This window comes from Sus scrofa, chromosome 1 (genome assembly GCF_054392235.1).
Source record: "Sus scrofa isolate SSC_HxYL_T2T_F1_AM1 chromosome 1, Sscrofa_HxYL_maternal_Yorkshire_Landrace_v2.0, whole genome shotgun sequence".
NCBI classification, from domain to species: domain Eukaryota; kingdom Metazoa; phylum Chordata; class Mammalia; order Artiodactyla; family Suidae; genus Sus; species Sus scrofa.
The window spans coordinates 21,165,504-21,180,066 of NC_139383.1; the positions used below are offsets into that span (position 1 = coordinate 21,165,504).

At 40.9% G+C, this 14,563-nt stretch overlaps 1 protein-coding gene across 3 annotated transcripts in view; it reads right to left on the reverse strand.

Annotated features, from left to right (window-relative positions):
• Positions 1-714: 714 nt before the first annotated feature.
• The window catches only part of STX11 (syntaxin 11), a 31,829-nt gene continuing 17,980 nt past the window's right edge, over positions 715-14,563 (reverse strand). For 2 of the 3 annotated variants that reach the window (XM_085024385.1, XM_001926239.4), the window contains one exon: positions 715-2,721. In XM_085024385.1, coding sequence (XP_084880511.1) covers positions 1,853-2,716 — 864 coding nt within the window. In that variant the 5' untranslated portion in view covers positions 2,717-2,721 and the 3' untranslated portion in view covers positions 715-1,852. Of the gene's footprint in view, positions 5,265-9,614; positions 9,648-14,563 lie in introns of those variants that run through there. The other variant, XM_085024394.1, reaches the window with a different exon arrangement.

A 14,563-nucleotide genomic window follows, 5' to 3' on the forward strand; every position in this document is an offset into this window, starting at 1 on the left:
TATGAATGGCTCTAAATGCAGAAAATGCTTTATGGGTTGAATTCATCAACTATTCTCTTTTGTGGAAACTAGCTGATGGACTATATTTACAAAATCTCTTGCCTCTTATCAAAGACAGAGCAATGAATCTGTTTGAAGATTTTTTTTTAGAGAAAGGGAATTAAGTCAAAGGTGAAACACATCTCTGGAATTAGCTGAGAAAGAAATGAGAGAAATCTGAGAAAAGCCTAGTGGGACTTGGTTTCCACAATTCTCATATTTAACCATGAAATTAAAATTAGGAGCAGGGCTAGATTTCACAGTCATAAGCAGGCTAGTCAGTGAGTTCCAAAGAGTTCACATACTCTTCTTTCTATTTCTATTAAAGTTTCACTGTCTGAAAACTCTGGGAATAACGACCATTGAATAAACTCTCGTTTATTAAATAGCGAGTGGAAAGAGTTAAGAGTTGACTTAAAGACAGAAAACATGGTAAATGTGAGTCAGGGCATTACAAAGTTTGCAAACAAAACCAGATCTCCAAAACAGGATGATTTTGTTAAACTATTGTAAATAACTCAGGAGAGAAAGCAACACACCCCCATGTGAATTAATTTTCATTTCCCCCCTCTATTCAGAGTTTCATCCAGATGTTGCAACCTCAGGCAGCTAGTAGACAATAATTGAAAAAGTAGACTAAGATTTAAATGGTCAAGACACAAATGCATAAAAAAGGATGTTTATAATGTGTTTATTCCACTAACTTGAAAAACAGGATTCTTTTATTTTAAATTACCACATTTGAATGCATGAAAGGAATGGGCCACAGTAAAACAAAAGTAATTACTTTTAAGACCATTTTTATTATCTCTAGTTTTGTATGCATTTTCAGAATTTTATCTGTCTTTATCACCATAACCAAGACAGAGATGTTCAAAACCAAGTTTTGACCCAAACTGGACTACTGAGATGCAGATGAAACAAGCAAATCAACACTAATAACCAGTAAAAATATTTTCCTGGATATTTATATACCATATTTACAAAAGTAAAGTTAAACCAATTGGTATTATGTACATGCATTAGTAAATATTTGTACTTTACATTTATATATATATGCATTTGTAAAAATCAAGTAAAAAGAAATTTTAAATTATTTTTATTTATGAAAAATATATATAATGTGACATACAAACTTTAATTTGAGTGCTTGTTCAATACTCAGTGCTTAAAAACATTTGGAAAAAAATCTCCAAATATATTCTGATAGAATATAAAGAGTTGAGGAAACAGTGATACTTGTGATTTAAACAAGTAGAGGAGGTGAGCAGAAAGAAGATACACATCCATGTGGGAATCACATAGCATAAACCAGATAAAGAGTAAGAAAAGGAAGATGTGCAGTTTTTCCCAAGGTCAATTTCACTCGAAAATGAATAGAACCAAGGTACTTTCAGGACAGGGTAAATGAATTGAAGTTTTAATAACCAGTCCTTACACAATGGGCTGATGCACAATTTGACTTCCTCCTAGAGGTTCATGAGCAAACGTGCCTTGGACATTTACCGTAGAGTACACTACAATGTCAGTTCCTCATTTGGCTTCCGTTAAGAGGCGAGGGTGTTTATGTGCCATATAATGATCTCACAAAATTTCAGGAGGTATCTGTCCTTACTGAAGAAACAATGGGGTGACATGTACCCTCTTTCCAAGTTCGAGCTGGGCTGGAATTCTTGGACCTTGAGTGTTTTCTTTCTCTAAAGAGCGAGGTCCATAGGCATTAGAGCAACTCATCCCAGTGCAAATGGCCTCAACATCTTTCCCAGGGTGCTTACTAGCCCTTTCAGGTCTGGGATCAGGTGTTGCAGGCCTGCTAGTTCAGGCAGGGGCAGCAGAAGCAGCAGATGGTCCGGCAGGGATTCTTCTTTTTGTACTGCACCGCCTTGCGCACCTGCACCTTGGCCTGGCCGGTGTAGTCAAGGGTCTTCTGCACGTTGAACTCGATGACGTCCAAGGTGTCAGCCTGCTGCTCCACCAGCATGGCCATCTGCAGGAAGAGGTCATGCAGGTCGCGGATGCGGCTCTCCAGCCGCAGCATCTCGCGGTGGCGGTTCTCGATCTCATTGAGGGCCGCCCGCGCGCCCTTCACATCAGCCAGCAGGTTCTCGGAGAACACGTCCCATTTGCCTTGTTCGAACATGTCCTCTATCTGGTTGCTCGAGACATCCTTGCCCATGATCTCCAGCTGGCGCTGGATGCGGATCTTACAGTTTTCGCGCTGCTTCATCTCGGCCTGGTTGTACTCGTGCATGGCAGCCTGGAAGGTGCGGGCGAGCGCGCTGTACTGCGCCTGCGCGATGCGCGCCACAGCCGAGTGCTCACCGTGCTTTGCCTGCGCCTCCTCGCTCAGCGCCTTCATGGCGCTCAGCTTGCGGTGGATGCTCTCACCCCGGGCCTTGATGTCCTTGGCAATCGAGTTGGTGTCACGCTTGATGCTGCTGAGACGCCGCATGGACGTGAGGAAGCGGGCGTTCTGCTTTCCCAGCCGCTTCACGTCAGTAAACAGCTGCTGGTTTTCATCCTGAAGCTCCTGGATGTCTCGGTACAAGGATTCCAGGATGTGGTCCGTCTCAAACACGATGTCCTCGTGAGGTGAGTCAAAGTCATCGTCCTTTTCTGGGAACTGCTGGTCATAGTGCTTGGTTAACTCCAAAAGTTCTACTAGCCGGTCCTTCATTTTGCCTGCAAGTAGAGATACTGAGGTTAAATTCCTCTAGGGAGAGTCAAATATTTTGCGTTGAGGGAATTGAAGATTAAAATAAACATTCTGCTTACTGCTTAGCACTCCAGATTCTTTACTCTTGGGTATAGGTAATAAACGCGGTAAAGGAGTTAAATGTCCCATGACATTTTTCTTATGAGTATAAAGGACTAATGTGACTAAGAGTCATGAACACATTTGTATTTTACAGCTGGTAGGTAGGAATCTGCAGTTCAATAGTAGAGGTGCCCAGAATACAATCAGCAATTTCAAATTTTAGAGTGCTTTGGGAACCCAACTCTTTTTCTTCCTTTACATGCTTCATAATCGCAAATCAAAACACATCAGCGAAAGGAAAAATAAGAAGAGAAGACTGGCAAAGATAATGATTGTTGAATATGGACAGCCAATTTACAAGGCTTTGGGGCCAACTCTAAGTGTTATCTATCTATTCTGTGTCTATTTCAGCACCAGTCCTTGATCTGGTACATCCTCAGTTCTATGCATCAAAACAGTTCTTTTAAAAATGATATAAATCATGGTTTATTTTTCCTCTTAAAAATTTAATAAATATAAAACATGGTTAATGTAAACAACAGAACAAACAAAGGTAAAAATCCAATAAGAAAATATAAAATTTGGAAGTTTACATTTCCTTGCTCTTCTAACATCATTGCTACATACTTCATTTTGAGTGTTTGTTCAATACTCAGTGCTTAAAAATATTTCCTCAGTATATTCTAATGGAATATATTAAGAGTACAAGAGGAGTTCCCATTGTGGCACATCGGAAATGAATCTGACCATCCACAAGGACGAAGGTTCAATCCCTGGCTTCCATCAGTGGGTTAAGGATCTGGCGTTGCTGTGAGCTGCGATGTAGGTCACAGAGGAGGCTCGGATCTGGCATAGCTGTGGCTGTGGTGTCAGCTGGCAGCTGCAGCTACAACTCGACCCCTAGCCTGGGAATATCTATATGCCTCCAGTGAGGCCCTGAAAAAAAAAAAAAGAGTAAAGGAGATAATGAAACAGTTCACTGTTTTATGTCATTTTAATAAGGAGGGGTGAGCAGAAAGACATATACCTAGGCAGGAATCACATGTTAAAAGCCAGATGAAGAATTAGAAGTGAAAGGTGTTTAACAAAACTGATTTTAAAACAAGTTTTATATGGAAAATTTCAATCATACACAAGTCTAGCAGCAATATATACACTTCCATTTATCTATCACACAGCAGCAACATTTGCCCATTTTTAATGGCTTTTTGAAACAAGCTGGCACCTCAATCGATGAGGATGTTTCTCATTGATTCCCTGCTTAGCAGGCAAAATAATGTTCTCTATGTCCATATTTTTCCAATGAAGTGAAAAACTTTCATTTTTAGTAGCATGTATATATTCCAAAATCATGAATATTTTGCCTTTATACAAGATTTTGTGGCTAGAAATGTTCTCTTTCTATGACATAATCTGCAGAAAAGAGAGGAAAAGTGGTAGCACTTAGTGGCTACTCAATCTCTCAGGGAGCTTGATCTCAAATTAAAAGCTTCCCTCAAGTTGAAGTAATTAATTTTGTAGCACCACTAATGGAATGCTGACAAGTTGGATTTAGTGATAAATGGGAAATGGTGAAATATTAACCATGGGCTCTCATCTGCCATGATCAGTATTTACATAAATTAAGCAAAGTTTTATTCCATGGTGATGATTTTTAATACAAGTTATGCTGCTTAAAGTGCCATTTCTGCTTTCTGGTGACAAAAAATCAATACCAGGCCTTCTCAATAATGGAGAAAGTGATTCCTAGAAGCACAATTAAGAGTCAGGAAAAAGACTCAGGCTGGTCCAAAACTATGCCTTCCCTGGCTTGAATTACCTGATTTCCAAATATTTCCTCATTTTGAATAAAATTTAAAGACAAACCACAAGTGGGGTGTATGTGCAATATATGGTAGATAACGAGTAAACGTTATCTTAATGTCTTTACTCCTGTCTCCCCCAAAATAAAAAACAAAAACCGCTAGTCCATACAAAGACAATGAAAAGGCAATTCATATAAGAAGAAATAGAGGAGTTCCCGTTGTGGCTCAGTGGTTAACAAATCCAACTGGGAACCATGAGGTGGTGGGTTCGATTCCTGGCCTTGCTCAGTTGGGTTAAGAATACGGCATTGTCGTGAGCCATGGTGTAGGTTGCAGATGTGGCTCAGGTCCCTCGTTGCTGTGGCTCTGGTGTAGGCCAGCAGCTATGGCTCTGATTCGACCCCTAGCCTGGGAACCCCCATATGCCTCAGGAGCGGCCCAAGAAAATGGCAAAAAGACCAAAAAAAAAAAAAAAATAGAGATGCTAGAAATGCTAGAGAATGTAAGGAGTAAGGAGAGCTAATATGCATCGTGTGTTACTGTAAGATCAGTACGCATGTTCTAAGGACTTTTCACGTGATACTCTTTTTTTTGGTCTTTTTAGGGGCCACACCTGCGGCATATGGAGGTTCCCAGCCATGACAGGAACTCCATGTGATACCCTGTTTAATCCTCCTATGGACTCTACGAAATAGGTATTGTCATTATCAGAGTTGGTAAATGAGTTTAGACAGATTAAGGAAGGGTCCCAGACCAGTAAGGAATAGTCAGGCTCTAGGGCAGCCCCGCTTAACCACTCTCCCCAGCTATCTTCAGTGGTTGTATAAAAGTGAGTCATGAGGGACTTCACTAACAAAACAAGGAAATGCAAATTAAGCCACTGAGATCCCCCCCCGCCCCCGCTCCAAGCTGGCAAGAATTTTTTTAAATAATAATTTTTTTTTAAATTGGTAAGGATTCTGGGAACCCTGAAAAAAAATGCTCGTAGGAGGGCAAACTTATAGAACCTTTTTGAGAGCAGTTTAATAATATGTATTAAAAGATTTTAAAATGTTTATTTGTTTTGCCTTAAGTACATTTGTTCTAAGAGTATAGGCCGAGTGTGTGAAGCTCATTGCTGTAAATATTTGCATCTCCACAGTTTACACAGAAATCCAAAAATAATTTAAAGTGCAAAAATGAGGTATTGGAGTTCCCGTCGTGGTTCAGTGGTTAACAAATCCAAGTAGGAACCATGAGGTTGTGGGTTTGATCCCTGCCCTTGCTCAGTGGGTTCAGGATCCGGCGTTGCTGTGGCTGTGGTGTAGGCTGGCGGTACAGCTCCGATTCGACCCCTAGCCTGGAATCTCCATATGCCACGGGAGAGGCCCAAGAAATGGCAAATAGAGAAAAAAAAAAAAAAAGAGGTATTGATTGCTACATATCCACAGAGTTTAGAAGCCTATCTAATGGTATGAGAAATGTAAATACCATTTTAGGTAGGAAAAAGTAGGCAAAGGGAAGAGGACAAGCAGTGCTACCGTGCATATATCCTGAAACATCAAAATACACATCAAAATATTAATTGTATTTTTCTTCAAATTATAGAATTATAAAAGGTTTAAATTACTTTCTTGAAGTTCCCGTGGTGGCTCAGTGGTTAACAACTCCGACTAGGAACCATGAGTTTTCAGGTTCGATCCCTGGCCTTGCTCAGTGGGTTGGGGATCCGTCATTGCCGTGAGCTGTGGTGTAGGTCACAGACGCAGCTCGGATCCCACGTTGCTGTGGCTCTGGTGCGGGCCAGCAGCTACAGCTCTGATTAGCCTGGGAACCTCCATATGCCACAGGAGCAGCCCTAGAAAAGGCAAAAAGACAAAATTAATTAATTAATTAATTAATTAAAAATTAAAAAAATAACTTTCTTGTATTTTCCAACATTTTCATAATGTCCATGTAGATTTACTAATTAAAGACCCACAAAACTATAAATATTTGTTTAAAGGACTAACTCATTAGGTCCTTTTTTAACATTTAAAAACATTTTATTGATGTGTAATTTATTTACAATTTTGTGTTAATTTTTGCTGTACAGCAAAGTGATTCAGTTTACACACATATATATTTTTTTTTCATATTGTTTTCCATTATGGTTTAGCCAGAATATTGAATATAGTTTCCTGTGCTATACAATAAGAATTAAGGTCCTTCCTTGAGATGTATGCATTACAATCAGGTTACCATCTTATGTGACATGGGGCAAGTACCTTGGCTCGCTAGTATGGAGTCGAACTGTATCTGCTTAACTTAGTACCTAATATATTCTACTCTGCAACAAGTGAATGGGATGGAGAATGGATAAATTTTAAGGAAAAAGGCAAGCAATGGTGATAGATGCAAGGAGGGCTTAGGAGGCGCCACAGTGGGAGGGAAGGGGTGGTTAAGGGACAGCACCGCACACCAGAACATTTGGGACCTGCTGATTGGTCTCCCACTAGTCCTAGACAGGTCCCATGCTCTATATTGCTCTCCTAAAGCCTGGAAAGGCTACTTGGGAGAACCATTTCATTCATACAGTGAAGCGCAAAGTGCACTGAAATCATAAATAGCCTTGGAAGATGTTTAGAAATAGTCATTCCTTCTCAGGACCTAACAACATGAAGCCGTGGGTCCTAAATGAAGTGAAGGTCTAAGCTCCCTTGAAGGCTCAAGTCCATGGTCTGCTAAGGAGAGAGAAAGGCATGGGGACCTCAAGATTCTCTAGAGGAGTGTAGGCAAGAAGTGGGCCTTCACCTTGGCTTCCTGCCCACCTTTTCTGGCCCAGCCCAGCCCCAAATGCCTTGGTCCCACGGATCTAGAAGGTCTCCTGGTTGCCAAAGAGTAAACACTAGGAAAACTTCAATGTAAAGTCAACCAAGAGGATGCTGTTTCTAAGAATATTCCCTGAAAGGTTAACATGTACTCCTTAACTGTAGTCATAACAAAATGTAGAAGTATGTGCTGAAAGAATGTCAAAATGAAGCTCTACATCCAGTAACTTAGTTCTATACTGTGATACTTGAAAAAGAAAGCTAGAGTAAGTGAGAAAGAAAAAAATCAAACAATGCTATTGGCCTTCCCATCTCATTATAATAAAGGTTAATGTAATGAACTTTGATAAATTATATTCATAAAGTTGTTAAAATAAACCCTACTTTGAGTCAACTTCGGATGAAGAATTCAAAAGAAAATTTACAATCAGCTACCAGAAATCTGCTTCTGTTTCCTGATTTCCTTTTTAGGCACTCATGTCATCCTGAGACCTGGATCCCATAGGGAAGTTAGGGAGAATTGTGCTATGTCATCTTTCAGTGGGCAATACTATTTTGTGTAAGATAAAACTAGATGGTTGTAGCTCAGACTCTCAGACTTTAGGAGGCAACAGTATCTTCTGGAGAGCTACAAACATCACAGATGCCTGGGACCCTGGAGGTTCTGATTCAGAGGCTCTAGGTTGGCTCTAGGTTGGTCTCTGAGTGATTCTAATGCACACTCAAATTTGTGACCCATTCCATAGATACTTACCATGGCAGCTTCTTATCCATAGACATCATGCAGTTCTGAACAGCTTATAATAGTCCCAAGACTGGGGCAGTCTTGATAACCAAACAACTGATAGGCAAAGATTCAGAAAGACAGGGAAAGGAAGATTCAGAAAATAGGTTTTTACCTACCTCAAGCATCTGAAAACCTAGATCTGGATGAACACATGAACATGTTTTCACTATTACAACTACTACCTTCTTTTCTACAATAACTTTTTTTTCTTTTTTTTGTCTTTTTGCCTTTTCTAGGGCCACTCCCATGGCGTATGGAGGTTCCCAGGCTAGGGGTTGAATTGGAGCTGTAGCCACTGGCCTACAGCAATGCAGGATCTGAGCCACGTCTGCAACCTACACCACAGCTCACGGCAATGCCGGATCCTTAACCCACTGAGCAAGGCCAGGGATCAAACCCACAACCTCATGGTTCTTAGTCAGATTCGTTAACCACTGAGCCACAACGGGAACTCCATCTACAATAATTTCTTCATATCGGAGTTTCTCCAATACTATAATGCAGCACTCAGTCAAGTAGTCACTCATCATAACTGCCAGAAGCCCACAAAATTATTAATAATCATAAATAATTCTCTTCTAACAAAGATTCACTGTGGTTATAACTGACCCGAGACTGTTGAAATACCAAAGCACTGCTACTTAGAGGTAGAAGTTCTATGCCCCTCAGGGGCATAGAAGTAACAACTGAGGAAATGGTAGAAGATGGGCTTGCTAAGGGAGAGAGTAACAAGAGCAGTGAGTGCTCCAGGATCAAGGTCAAATCATCCACGCAAGTGTTTCTGCTGTTATCGGTATTAGCATTTACAAACACAGTTGTTGTTGCACCTTACATTTGATTCGGCTTTAGTCCTGGTATGTGAAGCAAACTTGTGGCTAGAAAATACAGAAGACATTTATGTAGAAAGAAAAAATGATGGGGAATAAATCATGGAGTCCAGTTCAATTAAACTTTATATTTCATAACTATTTCATGGAATATTTTTTAAAAGAGAAATCAGTAGAGTTTCCAGAATCATTAATGGCCTTTTCTAACTTATAATACTAGTTAAAGATGAAAAAAAATCCCAAAGAATTTTTACATTCCTTTTCTGTTCATCTTTCCCTTAAAATCCTTTGAGTCAGTGATCATAATCCTGTTGGCTGGTTACCCCTCTTCAGTTCTCCAAGAAAACAAATTATTCTCTTTGGCTGACATTTTTTAGAAAAGTGCAGAAAAACCTCAGTTATCCAACACCAGTTATCCAAACCTTAGTGCATGAGGTTTTTGTGTGTGTGTGAGCTATCTTTACCTAACCAAAGTTTCTCCCTTCAAATGTGAAAAGCATTTGCTCCTTTTTACTGGAAAACCTCTTCAAAAATGCATTGATACACTTCATTGCTCTCTTACAGAGAAGCCAATGGACACAATGTATTGGTAACTCAGTTTATTATTACTAACATCTTCATTGTGAGCCACACGGGAAGTCCAATTATTAACATCTTTGAACTGGGTGGTGGTGAACTTTTGTTTTTAAATATTTCTCTTTCTTAGGGTTACAGTGTCAAACTTGACCTCAGTTATCTCCTTTTACGGCTACTGACATTCCTCTCACTTCCCGTACAGATTGTATCAGACCAAGAAATTAGGTAAACACCAAGCATTTAACAATAGTAAGCGACCCATCTAGAGTCAAACCTAATAAGTAAAGCAAGGAAGGAAAAAGCAATGTCGGTGACAAACTGAGTACCCAATATGAGCCTACCTTTATGCTGGATAGTTGATATATAATCCATCAACAATCTTCACAATAACTAGGAAAGCATCAGATTGTTAGACTCTTTCCATGATGTGATGACCATCAATTCACATCCTACTCTCCTGACCTGATTTCCTATGTGACCCATTCTTTTCCCCTCAAATTTGTACATACTTTTTTTTTTTTTGTCTTTCTGCCTTTCTGGGGCCACTCCCATGGCATATGGAGGTTCCCAGGCTAGGGGTCCAATCGGAGCTGTAGCCACCGGCCTACGCCAGAGCCACAGCAACGCGGGATCCGAGCCGCGTCTGCAACCTACACCACAGCTCACGGCAACGCCAGATCGGTAACCCACTGAGCGAGGCCAGGGATCGAACCCGCAACCTCATGGTTCCTAGTCGGATTCGTTAACCACTGTGCCACGATGGGAACTCCAGATTTGTACATACTTTTTGTGAAAGGGTGAAAGAAAATTTATTACACATTTTTTACACGTCCTCTAATCAGGAGGTATAGACTGTTTCTCAACTCCTTGAATTTGGGGTGTAGCTGTGAGACTGAACTTGCTTTGCCTAATGGGACATGAGTAAATATGATGCATGCAGAGGCTTGAAAAGCATCGTGTGAAAGAGCTTGTTGCTGGGACCCTGATACAACTATATGAAGAAGCTTGGGCTGGCCTACGGGAGGATGAGACCCAGGAGTCTCACTAATTCCAGCTGAACCCAGTCCCCACCTAACCCATCAATTGACTGAAGCTACGAGAATGAGCCAGGAGATACCAACCGAAGATTGATCAGCCAGTTGACAGAATTGATCAGTGCTGTTTTAAGCCACTATGAATTGTAGCAGTTTCCTAAGCCACAAAAACTGATATATTAATTGGTATCAAGAACTAGCACGTAGCCATAACAAAAGCCTAAAACATTCAGCATTGGTTTTGGGACCAGACAGCAGGTGAAAAGCAGTGAGGTAACTATTAGCAAACACCAGAAAATGGCAATCAGGCTGTTCGTAGAGGCTGGCAAAGTGATGAGGAAGCTGTATAGCACTCAAGGAAAAGGGCAGCCCACATTATGTTGTAGCAAAATAACTGGCAAAAGTGGTGCCTATGGGAGCATGAAAGATCAAAAATGAACACAAGGAGCTTTGGGTTTAGCTGCAAAGATCTCCAGGCAGAATGTTGGAAGTGTTCATTGAGTGTTTCTAGCTGCATATAAGGCTCTGCAAGAAACAGATGAGCTGAAAAATGAATTCTCTAGTTACATGCATCATTTAGAGAAAATAGAGAAGAACCAGAACTCATGATTTTGGAAAACAGTATCTCTTACCTCTCAAGCCTCTCCAGCTGACAGACAACATTCTTACAGAAATGGCCTCAGAGTGAAGACCTTTGTGGAGTTTAACGTGGTACCTCCTAGCCCTTCTCAGCTGGACAAAAGGGCCTCTTAGACTCACAGAGATGCTATCTCCTAACAACCTGATGCCCAGGGCAGAGTAGAGAGAGATCTGTCTAATTGGGAAAAAACAAAAAACAAAAAACAAACAAAAAACTATGGATGTGGGTTCTAGGGGCCTAGATTCTATGACATTCTTAGGAAATCCACAAAGTTTTTAAGAGAGGTTTATTGACAAGCACAAAAGTATGACCTAAAGAGACAGAGTGCATTCAAAGGAAAAGAGGCCTCTCGGTGCTTGATTTTTTTTTTTTTTTTTTTTAACAGTAGGAACTAAGTAAGCCAAGGAAGCTATTTAGAAGCAAAAATAAGCCATTTCCTATGGAAAAGGAAGACTATTTCAAAATCTGTTTCAAAGACCCAAGAGCAGTAGAGAAATAGATGCCAGGGAATCACTCCCAAGAAGGAGAAGTGGGTCCTAATCAAGGAACATCCCCTGGCCCAGGAGTGGGGGCACCTGGCAGCACAGACCTGAGTCGAACTGCCGTGGACTGTAGATTGCTGGTTGTGCTCTGTGTCTGCAGCTTTTTTAGGTTATCTTTTCCCCATTTCACCATTATATGTTGGATATATATGGGGAGGTCACTGGTCTATGATAATTAGGATAACTAGATAACTGCAATATACAATAGTTATGCTATCATATATATTGTATGTGTATATCATATATAAATACTACATAGGTATATAACATATGATAGTTATCTATGATAACTAGATAACTAAGACGTTCATTGTTCCAAGATCAAGAGGATCCCCATCTCAAGGGCTGTCCAGAAGTGATTTTCAGATCATGGATAAGCCTCTGGATGTAGAGGCCGACGCCTCAATGGGATGAGACGTCTGGGAATCCTACAATGGGGGTAAACATTTTTTATATAACAGAAAAATGAGTAATTTTTGCCAGAGGCAGATTTTTACTTGATTGCTTAAAAAAAAAAAGAAAAGAAAAAAAAGGGCCAATTCTTAACAGCACCTCTGATCAAGAAGCAGTGGAATGGAAAGCGATACCTTGTTAATGGAAGCTCTTAACCTTGGGCATTTTGGGGGAGTGAAGCCTTCTCAGCGGTCCGTGTGCAGCCATGCATGGGGCCGGGAAATAAGCGGGCTCCCCGTGGAAGAGACGGTGCAGCTTGGAGAACACATGGAAGAGGAGGAGACCAGCTGTCTTGGGCAGAGATCAACATACTAATCACGTCTATCTGACCAAATGTTTTTAATAGTTCTTTTGTGAGAGGGCATCCAACGCTAATTGTCTGTATACTTGAATGTATGCATGATTATATTATGTGTATGTTGTATTAAAACTAAAAGAACCATTTTCAAAAAAAAAAGTTGTGTCAGTTTTGCTCCTCATTCAGTCTGGGCTTGGCTATGAGACTTGCTTTGATCAAGAGGACAACAGAGGGAGTTCCTGTTGTGGCTCAGCAGTAACAAACCCGACTAGTATCCATGAGGACAATGGTTCGATCCTTGGCCTTGATCAGTGGGTTAAGGATCCAGTGTTACTGTGAGCTGCAGTGTAGGTTCAGGTCCCATGTTGCTGTGGCTGGAATGTAGGTCAGCAGCTGCAGCTCTAATTCGACCCCTAGCCTGGGACCTTCCATATGCTGTGGGTTTGGCCTAAAGACAGACCAAAAAAAAAAAAAAAAAAAAAAAAAAAAAAAGGGCAACAGAAAACATGACGCAGCAGCAGAGGTTTGAACAGCACTAGCACACTGGGGGCTTGTCCCCTCTTAATACTGAGAACACTGAAAGCTCTCTGTGAGGCCACTTGAGCTAGCCTCCTGGAGGAGGAGGACCACAGGAAGAGAGAGGCCAGCCCCCAGGGGACCCACTGCTGCATATGTATGCCTGAGCCCAGGTGGGCCACTCGGAAGGGTCACCCAGTATTTACTTTCTGCCAGATACTGTTGTAGAAGCTTTACACAGATTATCTCATTTAATCCTCAGTGAGAAATAACAAATTGTGATTTGGAAGAGGTTTGCTAACTGACAAAGCTAACTGATACACCTCTCTTTCAGTTTCTCTATATGCCGTTATGTGTGTTCTTCTGAAAGAAGACCTAGGAGGATGACATGAGTCGTGGATAAATGATAATTTTTGGAAAGTAAAAGTTCTTGCATTGAAAACAAAGTTTATTGCCACAATTTAAAAAATACAAACATAAGCAACGTGTCCCAAATAATTTCCCTGTTGATAGATGACACCTTTTTGATGATCCTGGCCTAATTACACACCTTGATTTGAAGGCAGTGTGTATTTATAATGTTCTACTCATATTGTCTACAAATGTTACTATAAAGCATACACAGAAGGAGCATATGTTTCTTAACAAGTCTGAGGACAGCCTTTCTTTCCTTTTGAGGATTGTGGTCATAAGCATGGTGAGGAGAAAAAAATAAAGTGATACTAAAAAAAGATTATCTCTCACACAGGCAGCCTCCACAAGAAAGACTCAGCCGAGGCTGTTTGATAATGCAGTGTGCTAAATCGGGGTTCTTGAGCCGTGGGGGAAGGACAGCCCAGAGATACTGGACAGTTTTAACCTTGGCTGAGTTTCAGTCTGATAAAAGGTTCTGAGAACTTGAAAAGCCAGTTTTGCACTGGCAGTAGATGGTTAAGTGTATCCCAAGTCTGTTGTTCAAATCACCAAAGTAAAGAACACCAGCTGGGCCAGAAGGCAACTCCCCACCACGACTCTCCCGCCATATTCCAAACCCCGCTTTGTTAGACTGAACCAGAGACATTTCTTGCTATCAGACTAAAAAGAATAAGAATCAGTGTAATATAAACCTGGTTTCTAAGGAACATCATAAGTCGGTTATAACGCTGCTGACCTTCCAGAGGGTTTAAGGCAATCAGGATACTTTGCAGAGTTGTAGAATCTGCTTAGAATTCCACATCCACTCAGGGCAGTGGAAGAGGGTGGCTTAATGTTGAAGCCTGGGGAGACACCCTCTGCCACTACTGGGACCAGCCTGGGCTTCCTCACTGATTCCAGGGTTCCCAGCAATAAGAGAGGGCAATTCCTAATAGATAAGTGCTTTTTAAACGTTTGCTGCTGTTACATTTCCTTGTAGTCATCTTCTCTCTGTAATGTATAAATACCAACTGCATAGGCTGATGAAGACAATTAAATGAGCTAATCCATGTAAAGCTCTTAGAAGAATGCCCAGACGAGAGTAG